The sequence below is a fragment of the Nomascus leucogenys genome, chromosome 19 (genome assembly GCF_006542625.1).
Source record: "Nomascus leucogenys isolate Asia chromosome 19, Asia_NLE_v1, whole genome shotgun sequence".
Taxonomy (NCBI): domain Eukaryota; kingdom Metazoa; phylum Chordata; class Mammalia; order Primates; family Hylobatidae; genus Nomascus; species Nomascus leucogenys.
The window spans coordinates 1,607,764-1,626,319 of NC_044399.1; the positions used below are offsets into that span (position 1 = coordinate 1,607,764).

The following is an 18,556-nucleotide window of genomic DNA, read 5'->3' on the forward strand; positions in this document are numbered from 1 at the left end:
TTCCCCGCCCCCTTCCTCCCTGTCCCAGAGGAAGAAGTGCTGCTCCTCCCTTTCAAGGAGGCCTCTCCAGGAAGCATGTGCGTGGTCCTCCTTCCTGCAGGACGTCGATCTACCTACTTTGTTCATTCTTTCTTCTTTACCACTTGTCCACCACCGTGTGACAACAGCACACAAATGCTTCCCTTCACACGGCTCCCCTGACATGCACCTGCACCTTTCCTTTCCTTTTATGGTAAACTTTTCACATACAGTCTTCCCTGGGGATGGCACACAGGGGTCACTCTGACCTGAGGTCCAGATGGCAAATGGACCTTATGCCTCTCTCCTGCTGTGTGGGGATGCACACTCCCAGCCTCGCCCCTGAATCCTCCTGAGGTGGAGTGTCCTTGCTATCCTTGGTCTACACTCTGCTGCTACTTCATCCATCTCAATCACATTTCTCAAACTTCTGCAGCATGTGCAGCTCCTATCCCTCTCTCCTCTTCTCACATCTGTCTCTTGGCGTCAACAAGAGGCTTTTACTCAAGAAACCCTGCTGGGCGCGGAGGCTCACGCCTGTAATCCCAGAACTTTGGGAGGCTGAGGCGGGCGGATCATGAGGTCGGGAGTTCGAGACCAGCCTCACCAATATGGTGAAATCCCGTCTCTACTAAAAATACAAAAATTAGCCAGCCGTCGTGGCATGCACCTGTAATCCCAGCTACTCAGGAGGCTGAGGCAGGAGCATCACTTGAACCCAGGGGGCGGAGGTTGCAGTGAGCCGAGATTGCACCATTGCACTCTAGCCTGGGCGACAGAGCGAGACTCTGTCTAAAAAAACAAACAAACAAAAAACAAAAACAAAAACAAAAAAACCCTGTGACCCCTGCAGTTCTTCCTCTCAGACACACCGGGCTTTATCAGAAACACCTTCCTCTCCTGGTTTTCTGTTTCTCTGATTTTCCTCCACCTGCTCCTATTTCTGTGCTTTATCTTAACATACATTCATGGCCAAACTTCCCACTTATGGGCCCTCCTTCATTCCTGCTTTATGCCTCCTCCCTAAGCAATTCCACTATCAGTTTCCACGAATGCTGCTCCAAGGACGGTATCCAGGTAGCCACCTCTGCACCTGACCTCCCCAGGCCTCCAGAGCCACCTCCCCAAACCCTGCGGAATATCATACAGCTACTCCAACTCAAGTGGGAAGAATACAAGTCCCGGTTTCTCCACCAAATGTGGCCCTGCTGCTCAGCTTTCTGTACGGATTATCGGCCCTGGCGTCCTGAAGTTCACTGAGGCTATAACCCTTGGCATCCTCTCGGTCTCCCGTCTCCTCTTACTCCTCACGTGTGCTGCCCTCCCCAGCCTGCCCGCCTATCTCTGGATGTTTTGTGAATCTGCCCCAGCTTTTCCATTCCCACTACCACTGTCTTTTCCATGCCCTGAACTCTTGTGTGCACTTGTACAACCACCTTTAGAAAATGCTGTGGGTTCCTCGCCTCTCACACAGGACAGGTGGAGCATCACGTCAGGGCGGCCTTGGGGGCCCTGGGAGCGGTTCTCCCTCCCGCCTAGACCATGCTGTGGAGTCCCCACCGTGCAGAGCCCCAGCCTCGTGCACAGCCCCAGCCTCATGCCCATGCCCTTCTCTCAGCCGGGCTGGGAGCTCTCTGAGGGCCAGTACGGTGTCTCGGGCAATGGCATATCCTTGGTGGTCCTGACACAGTGTGCTGCTGGTTTCTTTATGGAATTTAGTTGGACAGAAATGATGATTAGGGGAAACTAGCCCAGAAAAAAAAAATTAAAAGCCTTCTATGGATGGAATTCTCTAACCGTTTTCTGTAAATGCTTGTGGTGTTATAAAGAATCGCACAGGAGCAAAGGCTGAGAAGCCTCCTCTGTACTGTCTGGCATGCACCAGTGCCGCCCATGTCAGAGCCGAGCCTCCCTGCCTCCGAGAGCGATCTGGCCCTGGGAGGCATCTGCAGCCGGCGCGAAGGGCACCTTGCCAGTCCACACTCCACACTCCCACTTCATTTAGGCCTGTCCTGTGAAAACAGGGAGTCAGAAGAATTTCCCATCCATAAAAAGGAGCTGATAATCTACCTTGAAGGTGAAAATGTAGGTCTTAGAAAACACATAAAGAAACTCTTTCTTCTTAAAACACTAGAGCTTGGTCCTCCTGCCTCACTTTGCAGATGAGGAAGATGAAGTACAGAGAGCTGCAAGGTGCTGGGTGTCACATTGTGTGTTCAGACGGAAACCAGAACACCAAACCCAGGTTTCAGAGGAGACAGACAGGCTCAGAGGTCAGACGGATACGGATTTACATCTTAGCTTACTTGAGCAAGTTAGTACCTGCTCAGATTTGTTTAAGAAGATAATGGCACATCCTCAATTTGCCAGGCATTGGCTAACCTCTGGAAAGAGGGGGTGGCAGAGTGTCTGACTCTCATCTTCCTCAGCCGAACGAAAGGGCGGGTATTGCCCTGCAGTGTTGATTGGGGGTTAGGTGAACTCGTGTTTGCTGGGTGTGAGCTGCGTCCCGGCACCAAGTGTGTGCTGGGCACACGAAAGCTGTTGTCAAACCATGCTGTCTTCCTGCTCATGTAACACACGGGATTGGAGCCACTCGCTCTCATTTGTTTATTTTTACAGCTCTTCATGCTTGTTCACAAGATGGTTACAGAACACACAGGTTTGCTATTTTGAGGAGCCATTTGAAAACCTGGAGCCATAATCGCATCTACAGATCTTTCACTGGAAAATGTTCAGCGAAAACTTCCTAAGTCCCAAATGCTCCTGAGAACGTTTCTTTGTGCTGACAGGTTTTGCTCTCAGGTATCTCAAAGTTACCCATTTTAATGGGACAGTCCTCAAAAGGGCCTTGAAGTAATTAACTGGTCATCTTGTCATCTCTCAAGCCATATTATGACATGTTCCCCACTAGAAACTGTGTCTTAGACAGTAAGGGAAACTCTTCCCACGCTGTAGACTCAAAACCAGAACCTTAAACTCATATACTCATTTCTGAGAATGTGCCTTTTCCCTGAACCATCAATTCTAGCTGCGGTATTTAATTTATTGGCATACTTTATGTGCTGAAAGGATAAACAAAAAAAGATATATATCATTTCAATTCTAAAAAAATTTAGCTATATTCATGGATTTATTCCACATGATCAGAACCTAATTAATTAAAAAGAATGCTTAAGATCAAAACCCATCTGATTTCAACCTCCTTCCTTATTGAAGAACCTACAGTGTTGAAATGTCGAGACAACTATGACATGAGACAGACTTTACAGGTGAAATGCAATAAAACTTCAGATCTAAATATGCATTTGGATGATGTACAGAAATCCAGATATTTGGGCAAGAAATGTCTGTCTCAAGGCCTCTCTCCTCTGGGATTCCTGGCAGTTTCATGCTGGAAGGGAGGTCTTAGAGCCCATCGAATTCAATTCTTCAATTATGAGAAGAGATGCCTGGAAGCAACCTGCCCAAGGTCACAGAGCAGGTCAGAGCTGAACTCGGGACTAGAACCCAGGCCTGTGCAGGAGCTTTGTTAGGGTGGTGGGCTTCACGGTGCACCACTCTCCTGGGGCTGTGCCATTGGCATGCCCACGAATCCTGGATCAGTTGCCCATCAAGTTAAGTAGGGGCCTAGTTAAATCAGGTCGCACCGAGCCGTACAATGGAGATGACGTCAGGCAAGAGGGATGACAGAGACAGAGTCATGGGTGTTTGCACCCCCAAGGGTAGCGGTGAGACGTGACTTACTTTCTGGAGGGACCCTATCTTTGTGCGGGCATCCGGACAGGCTGCGGTGATGTGGGTACAGCCCAGTTACGTGGCCGGTTCCATCACACCCGGGGGTTGGACACTTGCTCTCTTTCTTTTCTGTTCTTGAGGGATCTAAAAGCGACAACAGGTGCCAAGAGAATAAATGTTTACCAATCAAAGACAAATGTGATTACTTCACAATCTGAAGAAACCTTGCTAAAGAAAGAAATAAAGCAGGTGTCAGGGGGATAGGCTGTGACATCAGACTTTTGCTTAGATAGTTCTTTGGTTTTGGGTGACTTTTTTCAACCTTACACAGTATAATCATGAATCATAAAGTATTTTAATTTTTATTCTAAAGAAAAGCCTACCCCTCAACCTTAACTCTGATTCATTATTTTCCCGTGTGTTACATGATAAGCTGTGTTGCTCAAAGGAATCAACGTAAATCGTGATGAGACAGTGACCTTCTTAGAGAACGAAATTGTGTGCTGTCATCATTCAGCAATTTTCTGTGAAATTCAACCAGAGAGTGTCATTCCATTCAAAAACTCTTTAGCTGAATTTCTTTCTTATTGAGTGCTCTGATCGCATACACTAGAAGCTGCAGGATTTTACTGACATTGAAATTTGCTCTCTGGAGGTCAAGTGACATTGTTTCATAGCACACCAATTCAGCACTTTTCTGAAAATAAACTGAACTCTCAGAAGGCACTGTAAGCAAATGACCAAAAAGGTGGAAAGCCCACCTGACAGAGGTGACGGGTAATCAACATGTTTCAGAAGCCACGGGAGCAGCCTTTTGTTTTGATTTCTTCATCTGTACTTGGAACCAGAGGAAGGCTCGTAGAATGCCGTGCATGCATACACAAAATTAAGAAGTAATGGGTTTCTACAGCCCTGTCGGCTTCTCTGCAAGTACCAGTCAAGGGCAAATTAGGGCAGAGCTTCGGTTAAAAAAAAAATTCAATACTAGAGGCCAGAAATGTAATGATATTGCTAATAAAATTATTTCTATACCCAGAATTGACTACAATTCATAAATATGCAATATAATAACTTCAGATAATATTTCTAAAGCTCAGACCAAACAGTAAATCTAAGTGTGTGAAACACTGTATTTTTAGCCAGTTTTTGAAAACCAGTTGCTCAGATCACCAACAGATAGCGATTATTTTTAGTTAGTCCAGAAATGCAATAGTTAAATTTTCTTTAGGGATTAGTTCTTTTTGATATTCCATTAATCAGGCCAATCATGATTGCTAGAAAATACATGTTTTACTTTCAGTTAAGAATTCACTTTATATCAATAAAAAGCTGGATTTAGAATTTTTTGAACTTTTACGGACTTTTCATTCGTTCAGGTGAACTTGAAATAGACAAAGGACTAGCAGGAGAAGACAAATGCCATCATGTTCATATAAAAACACTCCCGTTTTCTTTTTTAGCTAGCATCTTATTCTGCATAATGTGCCTCTCTTGTACTGGAAACTCTTAAGCCAGCACTGGTGTTGAGGGAAATACCGTTTGTACAATCATCCGCTACTTTCCTACCATTATTTCAAGAAGAACCTTTGAGAACAAATCTAAAATTATGTGGTTGTGGCTTCAATTTCTAATTACATTACTGAAACCTCTCTTACACCTGCAAACAAAAATGCCTAGCACTTTATTGCCTTTTCAGTAATTTCATAACAATGTTGGGATAAATTACTATAAATATAAATCACTACAAATATAAAGTAGTAAGTGCACACTAACAGTTTCAAAAGAAATATTGACAATCATAAACTTGAGATAAGAGATTTGAACTAGATGTAAACGGCTAGTGGCTGGTGCAAAAAAGTGTAAGGTGTATCTATTATTTGTCCTTAAGTGACCCTATTTTATCACGACACTTACGATTACCTAGCAAAATATATGACTTCACAGATATCGAAAGTGCTGTGAAATTAAATAGGGATTTGCATGAAAACAGTGTGGCTCCAAAGCATTTTGGGTTTTGGAAGACGACAAGGGTATAGTCTCCTCTCGATGCATGAGGTCCTGGTTGACGTGGGGTCATGCTATTTGCCTTTACGGTTACCTCCCCTTGGTGTCTTTTCTCTTGCAATCTCAAAAGCAAACATACAAGCAAACACAAAATAACCAAGCAAGCAAAGGGACTAATAATTTAACCAAACACCTTTTGCAACAACTTACAGAAAAAAAAAGTGCGCTGTTTAGCTTGCTCCCTTCCCTCTGTTAGAGCAGGCGATTGGGTAGAAGACAGAGGAGGTCCATGATCCAGGCCTTTTGCATTAGCTCAAGATTTTGGAAATGTTACTCGTTGATAATTTAAATCAGTTTGAGAAGATTGTGTAGAAATAAGAATACAAGTGTTCTCTCCAGTTTTAATAAAATAACAGAGTGTCTGAAAATAGAGCCTGTTGACATGCTAGTGGTTGCAGGAATTCTCTGTTGGCTGTGTTGGTGAGATAGTACCACAATTTTAATTTTAATTTAATTTAATTTAATTTTATTTTATTTTTTGAGACAGAGTCTCGCTCTGTCCCCCAGGCTGGAATTCAGTGGCACAATCTCAGCTCACTGCAAGCTCCGCCTCCCGGGTTCACACCATTCTCCTGCCTCAGCCTCCCGAGTAGCTGGGACTACAGGCGCCCACCACCACGCCTGGCTGATTTTTTGTATTTTTAGTAGAGACAGGTTTCACCGTGTTAGCCAGGATGGTCTCGATCTCCTGACCTCGTGATCCGCCCACACTATTTTTTAAGGGAGTTTCTTTGCTCTACTTTGTTGGCCTTGCTTGGCTGCATGTATTTTGTTCTGAATATAACTACAGACATCTTGAAGGACATTTGGAATAATGTGGAAGACACTGACAGATACAGAAATGAGCTTTGGTCAGAGCAGGAAGACCTGGAACAGCTGGGAGAGACGGGAGTCAAGGCCTTCCGCTTACAGGAAAGTCCAAATCTGCAACCTTTCCTCCCTTCAGGGAAAAAGCACGTCTCAGTTCTTACTGTTCATTCCCACCCGACCCCCATTTATACAGGGGAAGCAAGCAGCTTGAATTCCATTTTCTTGCAAACAAAACAAAACAACAAAACAAAAACAAAACAAAAAGAGTCAAAACTTGCATAAAGCCGCTGAACTTAAAGGGACCAAGAAACCAAAGAAGCCACCGCAACATATAATTTGCAAAAAGCTCAATCAGCCTTCTCTTGACACAGCACACCCTCCATTACTTCACGCCCAAACTCCATCCTCAGATCTAGGATCCAGGAATCTAAAACATAGGCCTAAAATATATTTGTCCAACTGAGCAATCACATGAAAAGAAGACACTATTTCTTCCCCAAAATAAAAATGTTTCATTCCTGTATGATTCTCAAAAATTCAACTAAAAATTTCTAATAGATAATTTTAGCCCATCTTGTTAACAATGATAGCACTATAATTTTAAACATATATGCTATGTTCCATAGTCTTTAAAATGCCCAAATCAGGCCTGAAGCTCTACTGAGCTAGAGAGTCTACTGATTCTCTTTCCTCTAAAAAACAACCCCTTCTCTACATAACAACACTGCAACGGGCAAAGCTTCACCTTGCTACTGAAACGCTATCTGTGCCCAGGCACCTGCCGAGAGTCCCTGAGCCTCTGGCTGAGGTACCTCTGCAGTTTGCACTTGGCTGTAACGATGCCTAGCTTGCCGCAGAAGGTAGGTGCACACATTGAGAGGAGAATACACGTCTGTGCCACAGTGGGAAAAAGTGCAGTTTTTCTGATTGTTTGAAATTTATACAGCAACTGATTTTCAAGTAAATTCCTGAACCTCACTATTGGGTTCGCAGTGAGGAAACTCAGGATTCATCGTGAATAGAATGTAATAAAAAACAGAAAAGGATCTTTTGGGTGCTAACATAGAGGGATTTAATGAACTGCCAATTTTATGTTTTAAATTGCTTCTTACTGAGTTCCAAAAGAATATTGTCATGGAGATATCCACAAAGTCAAGGTTATGCATTAGGCTGAATTAGAACCTGCCTCATATTGAAAGTGGACACCGTCTTCTTTACAAACATGAAGACAATCATTCAGGTTGGAGATACATATACACATGATCTACTTACATACATATAGTATACATATATATGTAAAGATAGCTAAATACATTGACATATGCAAACATGTGCCCACATATTTCATAAAAGAAAACTCAGCTCAAACTATCATATTGGATAGTTTTTGAGTGCTTTATCATAAATTAATATTTGAGAAAAGCGCCATAACTGTTTCCACAATGGAATGGAATCAGTTAAAGGGAATGAATATCCTAAAGAAATTGCTATTGATCTTAGCTGAGGCCACACCATGCCTTGCATAGCAAATGGTTTCCATTACCTTACTATCTTAAGATAATTAATGTGCAGTCACTGCCCTTATCTTATGTTATCGGTCATTCAGTTACTGTTCAATTTCTATCAGGGGTGTTTTCTATGAGGGCAGTTTCATCAATAACTGTCACTTGCTGATAATTTTATAAATCATGATGCCACCTCCCCAATCCAATTTATAAAATATGTGCTTTACCTCGGATTGACTAATTGTTACATAAACCCTTGCCACTCAGCATAGATTGTGATTCATTTATAACAGCACAGGCTTACCCTAATATTTTCTATCACGTGATGTGTCTGTGCTTTACCCTTGTCTTCCCAAGGAATGCATTTCCCACTGAAATATCCTACTATTCATCTTCTCTAGTAATATGACATTAAGCTGCTTTATGTATTTATCAGACAAATATTTTATTTGCTCGTCAGAAACATAATCACAAAATATCCTTCTGGAATCAACTCTAAGAATGTGCAGTAGAGACATAATTCAGTGTGAGTCACACTTTAACTGTAGACTACCATCAACATCCTTTGCCCTAGCTCATGTTTTCATGAGGCAACTTACGTTAGGTAGAAATATTACCTTTACCATAGTATGGCTTTTTGACATGGCTGTCACTGGATTTAGGCTTTCTGTCCTCCCCGGGAAGTTGTCTCGGAGACTGGTCCTCGTATGACCTCATATTGTCCCTCCTCCCGGCTTCCATGGCCATCTTCTCCCTCATGGCCTTTGCTCTTTCCGTTTCCAAAGCGATGGCTTTCTCCAGCAGGGTCAGGTTCCCCTTGGTCATGTCGAACACCTCTTCAGACCTGTCTGAGTTCACAGAGGTGGTATCGTCGTCCCGCTCGTGACACCCGTCCTCCTTCGCACAGCTGGCAAACACTCTCGACCGGGGGCTCAACTGCTCCTCCAGCCGCATGAGGTTCAGCATGTCCGAGTAGTTTCTGTCCGGCGTCCTTCCTGGGAAGTCCTCTTCTGGCCGGACGTGCTGACGGATGTTCATGTTCTGCTGCGGATTCCTCTCCTGCGGGTTGGTCTCACTGAGCTTCCTGGCCAGGTCGAAGCACTGATTCCTCAAACACTCCAGGCTGCTCAGACACACCTCCTCATCGCTCTCCTCCACCATCTTTTCCATGAGTCCATTGTTCATGGGCTTCCCCAACATGACGTAATTCATATTTCTACTATCTTGCTGTGACATGCTGTCTGCATAATTTCTGTCATTCATGTTTTCTGAGAGCACAACACCGTGCCCTTGGGCTAATAATTTAAGGGAGTCCACTGTTTCTCTAACAACATCACTGTCTAAGTCTAAACTCAACTCACTTTTCCGACCCAGGTTTTCGTTTTTGTCACTATCATCTTCCAGACTATTGGAGGTATTGCTGTTCATTTCTGACTCAGTCCTGGCCCGGTAGGCTGCATCCTCAGCGATTTTGCCGAGGTTTAACAATGACTTGGCCACCAGTTCATCGTAATTGTCATATTCGTCATTATTGTTATCATCCTTTTCTGTGTCTTGCATTATTCGAGTATTGTGACAATTCATTTGATGGTCTTCTGCAAAGAAAATAAAAAAGACAAAAAAGAAAAGAAAAGGAAAAAGTGGCTAGAACTGGAAGCTTAGTTGCAACAGCATGGACAGCACGTTAACTGCAAGTCAAACCGTCTATCATCTCACAGAACCATAAGTCCCATTTGCAGCTGGGTTGAAAAAGTTGACATAAAGAAAACGGATGTTGCTAAAAAGCAGAAGGCCATTTAAAATACTTGTTGTGAATTATTAATTTCTTTAATGGATCTTAAGATAAACCAGTCAATGTGGCAAATATGATTTTAAAAATTAATTTTGTATTTTTCATACATTTTGAGAATGACTTATTTTCTCCATTGGCTTTGCTTTATCTATAGCCTTGCCAGATGTGTATTAACTGTGCTCCTCACATTACTAGGCTTTCTAAGAGTTCATGAACTTTACTTGTTGCCAACTCGGAAGCAGATGTTTGCAGCAATTGCTTTTAAATGGTCTATTTTCACAGTGGCGTGTAGGCAACACAGAGGACAGCCTCAGGTTCCCGAGAGTCAGGCAGGGGTGCCGGCTGCATTGGGAGCTCAGAATCATTAGCACATGTTGGGGCTGAATTAAGAGGTCTTTTGAATCCAATACCTTCAAGACAATTTATCATGATACACAGTGAAGCAACAGCAATTCCATAGTAAATGTTTAGAAAGTAAATCTGATTCCTCTGTCTGTGTCTCCACAGGTTTGAAAGTGAGAGACAGAGAAAGCGTGCAGCAGCCAAAGGCCTATAAAAGGCAGGGTTGAGGTGAGTTGGTACAGCTACTGCACAGTGTTTGACTGGACAGGCAGAGCTGGCACATTCCTCCATCTCACAGCCTCAGGAAAAGCTTGGTGAGTGGGTATAATGTGTGAGTAAGTGTCATGCTTAATCTCAAAAATGTATTTAGAAAAACTCTTTAAAAAGACCATGTTAAAAATTACATAAAACCCCTATGTTTTATCTCAAACATATTCTGTTTCACACTCAAAGAGCATCTGGGATTTGTACCTCTGATCACCATGCTAGGTCACTGCTTCCATGTACATTGCAAAATACGAGTAATAAGAAAAGAGTTCCTAAATGTATCTGTACCCTTAGATTAGATTTGGTTAACTGCATGCCATTTTCACATCTGTTCTTTGTTTTTATGATTAAAAATCCAGAGTAAGAAGAATGTCTAACGTTTATTAACGATTTAAAGAAATGAGGTATATTGACCTCTACAAAATACCAGTACACTAAAAGCTGAAATATGGGGGCTCTGGTGTTTTCTCTATGGATTTTATGCAGAAAAGGCTTTTGTTGGTGGAAAAAAGACTTGGAGTTCAATATGTCAATAACAGAAAATAATATCCTTATTATCCCACGCAGAAGGAACAAATATTTAAGATCTGACACACCTTTCTAAACTTCAGCAAATCAAATTTACCTTTTATTAGACATAGAGAATCATTAATTGTGTGAAGCAAATATTGCCCTTCTTCTGGATAATTCCTATAAATCATCTTCTTTATTATAAGCATAAAAGTATTCCCCAAGAGCAGCAAAAAGAAAGAAAATCAAACTAGTGAATGAATCAGAAACATTGTGGAAGTATTAATCTCCAACATACCCCTTGCTATACCCTAGTGTTTAAGCTTTTAGGACTTGAAGTCAATCCTGTTTTAATTAATATTTAGAAATATTCTCCTCTCAATTTATGCACTTTGTTATATTCATGGGCTGTGATTAGAGAAGTTTCCTCAGAATAACCGAGCTGTGTTACCTCTGCACAATAGGTAAGTTTTACCAGCCAGAATCACTATTGTGTATGAAGACCCAACCACGAGATGAACGATAAGCCATGATTTGAAAACAAAAAAGCACAGGCCACATGTTGGAGCATTTTGAAAGTTGAGTCACAGAAGAAACCACAGTCAAGCAAGACACTATTTTCATGATGTTCTCCTACATTTCCTTTATGGAACTCATTGTGTGGCCCTGAAGAATTTGGAAAAGAAGCCAGACCTTGAAAGTGGTGAACAAGGAAAGAGAAAGCCTGTCTAATCCTCCTTGCTGCTTCTAAAGCCACAAAAAGCCTGCAGGGGGAACAGGTCCTGGTTCCCACCTTGTGAACTTCCTCACCTTCCTACAAATGTGTTATGTACAACACTTGTCATTCTCCACATTCCAAATCTCAGGATTAGCTTCAGTTTGTTCCCCCCCTACATTCTTCCTTCAGCAGCACGTAGTTAAGAAGTACATCTCACCTTTTTGATAATCAGACATTTATCTGTTTCTCCACTCAATGCATAAGTTACCTTCCCCTGACAAAATTAAAACAAAAATGGACAAGCCTCTTCACACAGCGTCATAGCCATGCTGATGGGTGAAGCTGAGAGCAGCCAAGGAGAAAGTCCCTGAACCGTTTGGAGACCAGCAGAACGCGGACCACCTCCGATGCATCTCCAGCTTTATACTCTAATCACAAAGCACATTGAGGGCATGGTTCGTCCTCATACCGCATTGATACGAAATTAGAAGTTCTACAGCTTGGCGCCCATCATGACTTGGCTGCTTTCTAATTGTGTGATGCTGGTGACCCAAGTCTCCAAGACTTAATTAGCTCAGTGGGGATAGTAAAACTTCCTGGCCCTTCGTCAGATCTCCTACAAGAACCATGTCACAGGATATGCCTCCTAAAGACTGCAGTTTGCTGTCTTATCATTGGCCCCAGAGCCGACTGCTGGGGAGAGCAGCCCGTTGGTAGAAGAAACCTGGAAACAGGCAGTGGAGAGCATATTGGCATCTGAGCACAGAGCCTGCCGTGTGCTTCTACCCTCCTTCAAAGTTCCCACGCTCAGTGTCATCTGAGCCTCTCCCAACAGCAGCAAACGTGGGGACGGCACATGAAGATGGCGTGGGTGGCCTCAAAGCCTGGCAGGTGAGTGGAATTTCTCAAGCTACCGGTATTTAACTCTTTTAAAGCATATGTGAAATGAAGTCAGCTCCTAATTATGTGGGCTCATGGAGGGGAACAGCCAGTCAATCCATCAACAAGCAGGCTCTGAGTCCCTGCTGGGCATCAGCCTCATCTGGAATTCAAAGTCGTTCACAGTGAGCTTTTGGGATTCCCTCCCTGGTTGTACACACTCCCTTCCAGGTATGCTTTTCTGAGGCTAATAATGAAATTAGTCACATGGTGGCATGGGCTATGGGAACTAGATCCGAATTTTCTGGGCCAGTCTGGGGTTGAAAATGTGATACAAACAATCCACAAAATGAACATTCCAACCTCAAAAAGCAGGAGGCCATTTCACTAAGTTTTGTTTTTGTTTTTGTTTTTTGAGATGGAGTCTCACTCTGTCATGCAGGCTAGAGTGCAGTGGTGCGATCTGAGCTCACTGCAACCTTTGCTTCCCGGGTTCAAGCAATTCTCATGCTTCAGCCTGTTGAGTAGCTGGGATTGCAGGTGTGCACCACCATGTAGAAACAAGGTTTCGCCATGTTGGCCAGGCTGGTCTTGAACTCCTGACCTCAAGTGATCCTCCTGCCTCGGCCTCCCAAAGTGCTGGGATTATAGGCATGAGCCACTGAGCCTGGCCTCCATTTTACTAGTTTCTATGTAGTGACTATTGTTCTATCAAATAGGGAGAATGTATGTGTGATAAAAGAGCAATTTATCAGGAAATTATTTTAAAGGACAAGTTTATGTTCTAAGTAAAAGCACATATTTAGATGGAGGTTTAAAAAGAAGAACAAAGCATTCTCAGCTCCCTTTTTTTGGTTTTCTATTTTAAATCTGTCATCCAGCAAAGCTGCACAGCAACAGACTCTGAGCAGGAGCCTCCTGTCAGCAGGGGTCAGCCTGGGGCTGGCCACCGGGGGGACTCACAGTTACCGCACTGGCATGGAAATCAGAGAAGAGCTGGCCCAACTACTCCAGGTGAGAAAATTGAGCCCAGAAAACACAGCCCATTCAGTGGTTGATCTCACGGGCCCTTCTTCCTTCCTATCAGCCAATTATTCTACAAACCTGACTTGTGTTGCGTTACACATGAGATTTCAACACCCCCATGAGTGAGATTCATGAAACGTTTTAGGGCTGAATTTCATCTCTTTTGAGTCAGATTGTTATAAACAATTTATGCTCCATAGTTACAATTAGAAAATGAAAACATCTTCTTAAACAAAAGAAATGTGGTTGCTGTGGGCCATTTATCCTCCACCCTCCTTACTAGAGTCTGGTAGAGTTAGAACTCTGGATTACAACTTCATATACAAGCCTTGGCGTCTTAGTGGTCTCACCCTGAGGTACACAACTTCTGATTCCTGCGACATCTAGCCCTGATTGAGCTACTGTTCTTTCTGGTCACTGACACAGGCCCCAGGCGAGCAAACGTACAACTGAATAGAAAACGCAGAGGAAGCCACAGGAGGGGATTGTACTCCAAAGCAAAAACCGCCCTAGACTTCCCCGGGTCGGAGGAGACCTGGTCTGCAGGTGCACTCCAGTGAGTTTCAAATAATGAAGGACCACTGCTTTCTATGGCATTACAGAGGTGGTGTTTTGTTACATAAATAAATCAATATGAAAATATATTTTGACTGATAAATACAGAAATATGACAATGTATTCATTCTAATGAAAAGAGGATGGTGTTTTAACAGCAATCACAATGAAAAGGAAAAAAAAAACACATAAACCATCTATATATTTCTTTCTGTTTGTTTGAGACAGGGTCTGGCTCTGTTGCCCAGGCTGGAGTGCAGTGGCACAATCACTGCTCACTGCAGCCTCATTCCCCCTGGCTCAAATGACCCTCCCACCTCAGCTTTTGAGTAGCTGGGACTACAGTCATGCATCACCACGCCTGGCTAAATTTTGTATTTTTTGTAGAGACAGAGTTTCACTGTGTTGCCCAGACTGGTCTCAAAGCGATCTCCCTGCCTCGGCCTCCCATAGTGCTGGAATTACAGGTGTTAGCCCCTGCACCTGGCCATAAATGTTTCATATGCCACATCCTTCTGTGCAGAGGAAATGACATTAGTGAGTACAGAATAGTCTGACTCACCTGAGTCTGGCTCCTCTGATGACCCTATGAGAGAGGCACTGGGGCACCTACTGCTCCCTCTGAAAGGTGACAATACAGAACCACAGAGGCTGACAGTTTACCCCATCACTCACTGTGAAACAGCAGAGCTGGAGCCACCTGGAGTTCTGGGTGCAGCACAGCCCTGAACATTCTACAGTGTTGCCTCCACTTCCAGAGCAAGCAGGCCTGCACAGTTCTCAACCCAGGGCCTCCCAGGAGGCACATTCTACACTAGTTAGCCAGCCATGCAGCACTTCAATAGTAGAGAGTAAAGCGGCTCCCTTCTTCCTCGCCATTCAGAATGTTGCTGTTGCTATTTTTGCATTTATCTTCCGATTTTTTTTCTCCTTTCAATACTCCACATTGATTTATGGACTGAAGGCTTGGTTGTATCACCAACCACTCAGAGCTGTGCTGGAACTGCCAGCTTAGTGAGCCTGCCATCCACCAGGATCCTGATTAGTGGAGTTTGGGTCCATTCTGATGTGGAAAGAAGATTAGAAAATTAGGAAAATCCAGGACTCTGGACTGATATTCAGGAAGGCACTGGGTTCGCCACTCCAGGTACCTGGGCAGCCCGAGGGATTGCATGGGTAGGAGGGCGGCAGACAGTTGAGAGCCAGGATAAGGATGTGCAGGGAGGGAACTGGGGGTGCAGGACAGGCCTGGAACCCCTGACTCTTGTGCGGGCAGTGGCCACATGTTTATGTGGAGACCATTTACTCCCCTGGCCAGGACCAGGCGGAGCAGCGTGAGTTCATTTCCGTCTGGCTTCAAAGGCCCTAAGCGCATGCTGAGACACTGTGGTCTCTTTCCTTTCATAAGAGGGGAGAAGTCGCCTTCCCAGCCCGGGTGGCCTTCAGTCGGGTACCTCTCCTAGTGCGGCGCTGACCTCAGAGCCCCTCAGCTGCCGGCAGCACAGGACGTGGCCTGGCTCCGGGAACAGCTATTCTCACTGCCAGCACGAGGTCCCCGCACCCCTCCTCTGTCTCCCTCATCCTCTACTGCCAGTGAGGCCCTTCACTAGAAGACCTCTGAGGCGCCTTCTAACTCAGAGCCCTGCAGTTCAACGCAGGTGAAAGGGGAACCTGGAGGGTGACGCGGCACTGACAGTGGGATGCACGTGTCTTACCCGCCAGGCCGCACTGTCCCTGGCTCCGCTTTAGACATCACCGTCACACTTTCCTACTGCATCTAACTCAGCAGTGCTGCTCTGTGTCTTATTTCCAGTATCATAGGACATTTTCAGAATAGTCTGTCCATGTGCACAGTTCAGTGATTTCTGAGTTAACAGAGGTTAAAATTCTCCCAGCAGAAGCTCCCACTAGTCTTATTCATCTTGAGTACAGATTAGCACAGACATTTTCTCCAGTGCCGGCCATTGCCATTTTCCTTGAATTTTAGTGCTAGATAGAATTATTGAGATCATGCCTTCAAAATTTAATATGTGAAGAAACTTAGGTCCTGGGAGTTGAAGTCACCTGCTTGCCATTCATTCGCCCTCCACAGGGACGAGTCTAGAATTGCCATCTTGGTTTTCCTACATCTCAAGCCTTTCCTCTACCTTTCAAAACCGGTACATATTCGGAGGGTCACAACGCAGTATCATCTTTAAGATAATTTTCTGAGACATAGGAAGATCCGTGTTTAGCAGGCATTCATCTGCTTCAAGTTGGAAAGACAGATCTTGGCTTCACGTCCTGCACGCTCCCTCAGCTGGAGAGACAAGGAGGCCTGCCCGAAGGTGGCTCCACTCAAGAAGAACCCTTCCTCAGACCCCTAATTTGAGTGAGCGCTCAGGAGGGACACAGAACTACAGCTGGGGATGGAACGGAGGGACTGAGTTTTGCACTAAGTGCTACATGACACGTTCCAGATCTCTTCCTAAATACCTGTCACCTGACTGGAGAGCCTACTTCTGGGCGCCCCTGATTCTTTCACTGAACTGCTGGAGTGGCACTATATCATGGAGCAGAGCAGCACACCTGCCTCTCAAGGCACCCCTGTGGTCCCTGTGGGGGCCCTCTCTTCTCTGATAACTCATTTGCCTCTTTTGCTCAATAGATGCAGACATAATCTGATTCCACCTTGATCTCCTTTTTTCTTTCTCTTCTAAACCACAGGGTGTTTTCCTACCATAACCACCTCCCTGTAATCACAACGCTTCAAATACTGGTGAGGTACCCACATCAGATCCTCCATGATGGCACATACGCCTCGCCCAGGTCCTGTGGGCAGAAGCATCGGGGCTGCTGGGTACGAGGAGGGCACAGCTCTGGGCTGCTGGGAGCTGTGAGTACAAGTGAGGAGGCATCTGAATTTTGCTTTCAGATACTGATAAAATACTCAAAGTTGCTCTTAAGAGTTGTTTAAAATGAATGCTGTCCGGAATATGATTTCCCTATTGCTTATAAAAATATTTAGGATTGACTGGCATGTTTTTAAACTTCTAGGTTCAGGGGTCCATGTGCAGGTTTGTTTTATAGGTAAACTCGTGTTGCAGGGGTTTGCTGTACAGATTAGTTTTCACCCAGGTCATAAGCATAATTCCCTGGGATTTTTGTTTTAACAAAGAAAAGTAGAAATACTACATCTTAGTAACCATCTTCCCGCACTGCATACACTGACTAGAGGGGCCGGAGGACCTGTGGCTTATGTGCTGCATTTTGCCACTGTTTTTTCTGACTTTTGGAGATTATGCAGGTCTGTGGTCCTGTCTGCACACACCCTGCATGCGGGAAAATGGCCTGTCATGGCCTTGGGTCCTGCTGAGACAGCATCTCACCACTCATCCCTTAGAGAGGAGAAGGGCGGGGCCGGCCTGGGGGAAATCTCCCCTCCCAGGTTGGGCCTTCCCTCTGCTCCTCACCTGCCTTGGCAGACGGAGAAGCAGACACACCTGGAGAGGTTGATACCAGTGCCAGACAGGATGCCTAGCGTGCACTTCGAATACCTCACAGAGCTGCGGGGGCACTTCCTCCACCCTCAGCGATGCCCACATGTGCTGCGCCTTGCAGGCACTTCCTCCGCCCTCAGTGATGCCCACGTCTGCTGGGCCTCGCGGGCACTTCCTCCACCCTCAGCGATGCCCACATGTGCTGGGCCTTGCAGGCACTTCCTTCACCCTCAGCGATGCCCACGTCTGCTGGGCCTTGCAGGCACTTCCTTCACCCTCAGCGATGCCCACGTCTGCCGGGCGTTGCAGGGTCTGTGTGGTCGCTTCTTTGTTCTTCTCGGCGCTAATTACTGGGGAGCTGCTTTTGGTGCATTATATGCAAATTACCCAAAATACACTCCCAGTCATTTTGCGTGTGTTGTTCTCTGTATGGTTATTTCTGGGCCTCCGTCTCGTTACCATAAATGTCTGTGCGTCGAGCAGCTCGACCTACTTATCCACCAATAGAAGGGACTCTCTGGACCGAAGTTTGTTTCCCTGTGCCTTTGCATCGGCTGCTGTCTTTTGCTTTCTGTCTCTGTAAATCAATCGACTCTGTGCAGCAGGGGCAATGCCTTCCTCAACTCCAGGACAGGAGTGTATCACCTCACTCCTGTCCACGCCCTCAGTGCAGGGCTCAGGGAACCCAGGAAGGCGCCTGTCTGCCCTTCACACATACGTGAGGATGCCCCACGAAGTCACATATTTCTAAAGTCATCTCGGTTCCTGTCACTGCCCAAAAGCCTTCTTGACAACTGAAAGGAAGCACACAGGTCAGACACTGCCTACACTCCCACGGCCATTGATGGTGTGA

The 18,556-nt window shown here is 44.9% G+C and overlaps 1 protein-coding gene across 21 annotated transcripts in view; it reads right to left on the minus strand.

Moving 5' to 3' along the window:
- Window positions 1-18,556, minus strand: part of MYT1L (myelin transcription factor 1 like) — a 531,685-nt gene that overhangs the window by 123,937 nt on the left and 389,192 nt on the right. For 13 of the 21 annotated variants that reach the window (XM_030799641.1, XM_030799631.1, XM_012497778.2 and 10 more), the window contains 2 exons: window positions 8,753-9,730; window positions 3,766-3,900 (listed from right to left, as the gene is read on the minus strand). In XM_030799641.1, coding sequence (XP_030655501.1) covers window positions 3,766-3,900; window positions 8,753-9,730 — 1,113 coding nt within the window. The remainder of the gene's footprint in view (window positions 1-3,765; window positions 3,901-8,752; window positions 9,731-18,556) is intronic. The other 8 variants (XM_030799643.1, XM_030799637.1, XM_030799642.1 and 5 more) reach the window with 1 other exon arrangement.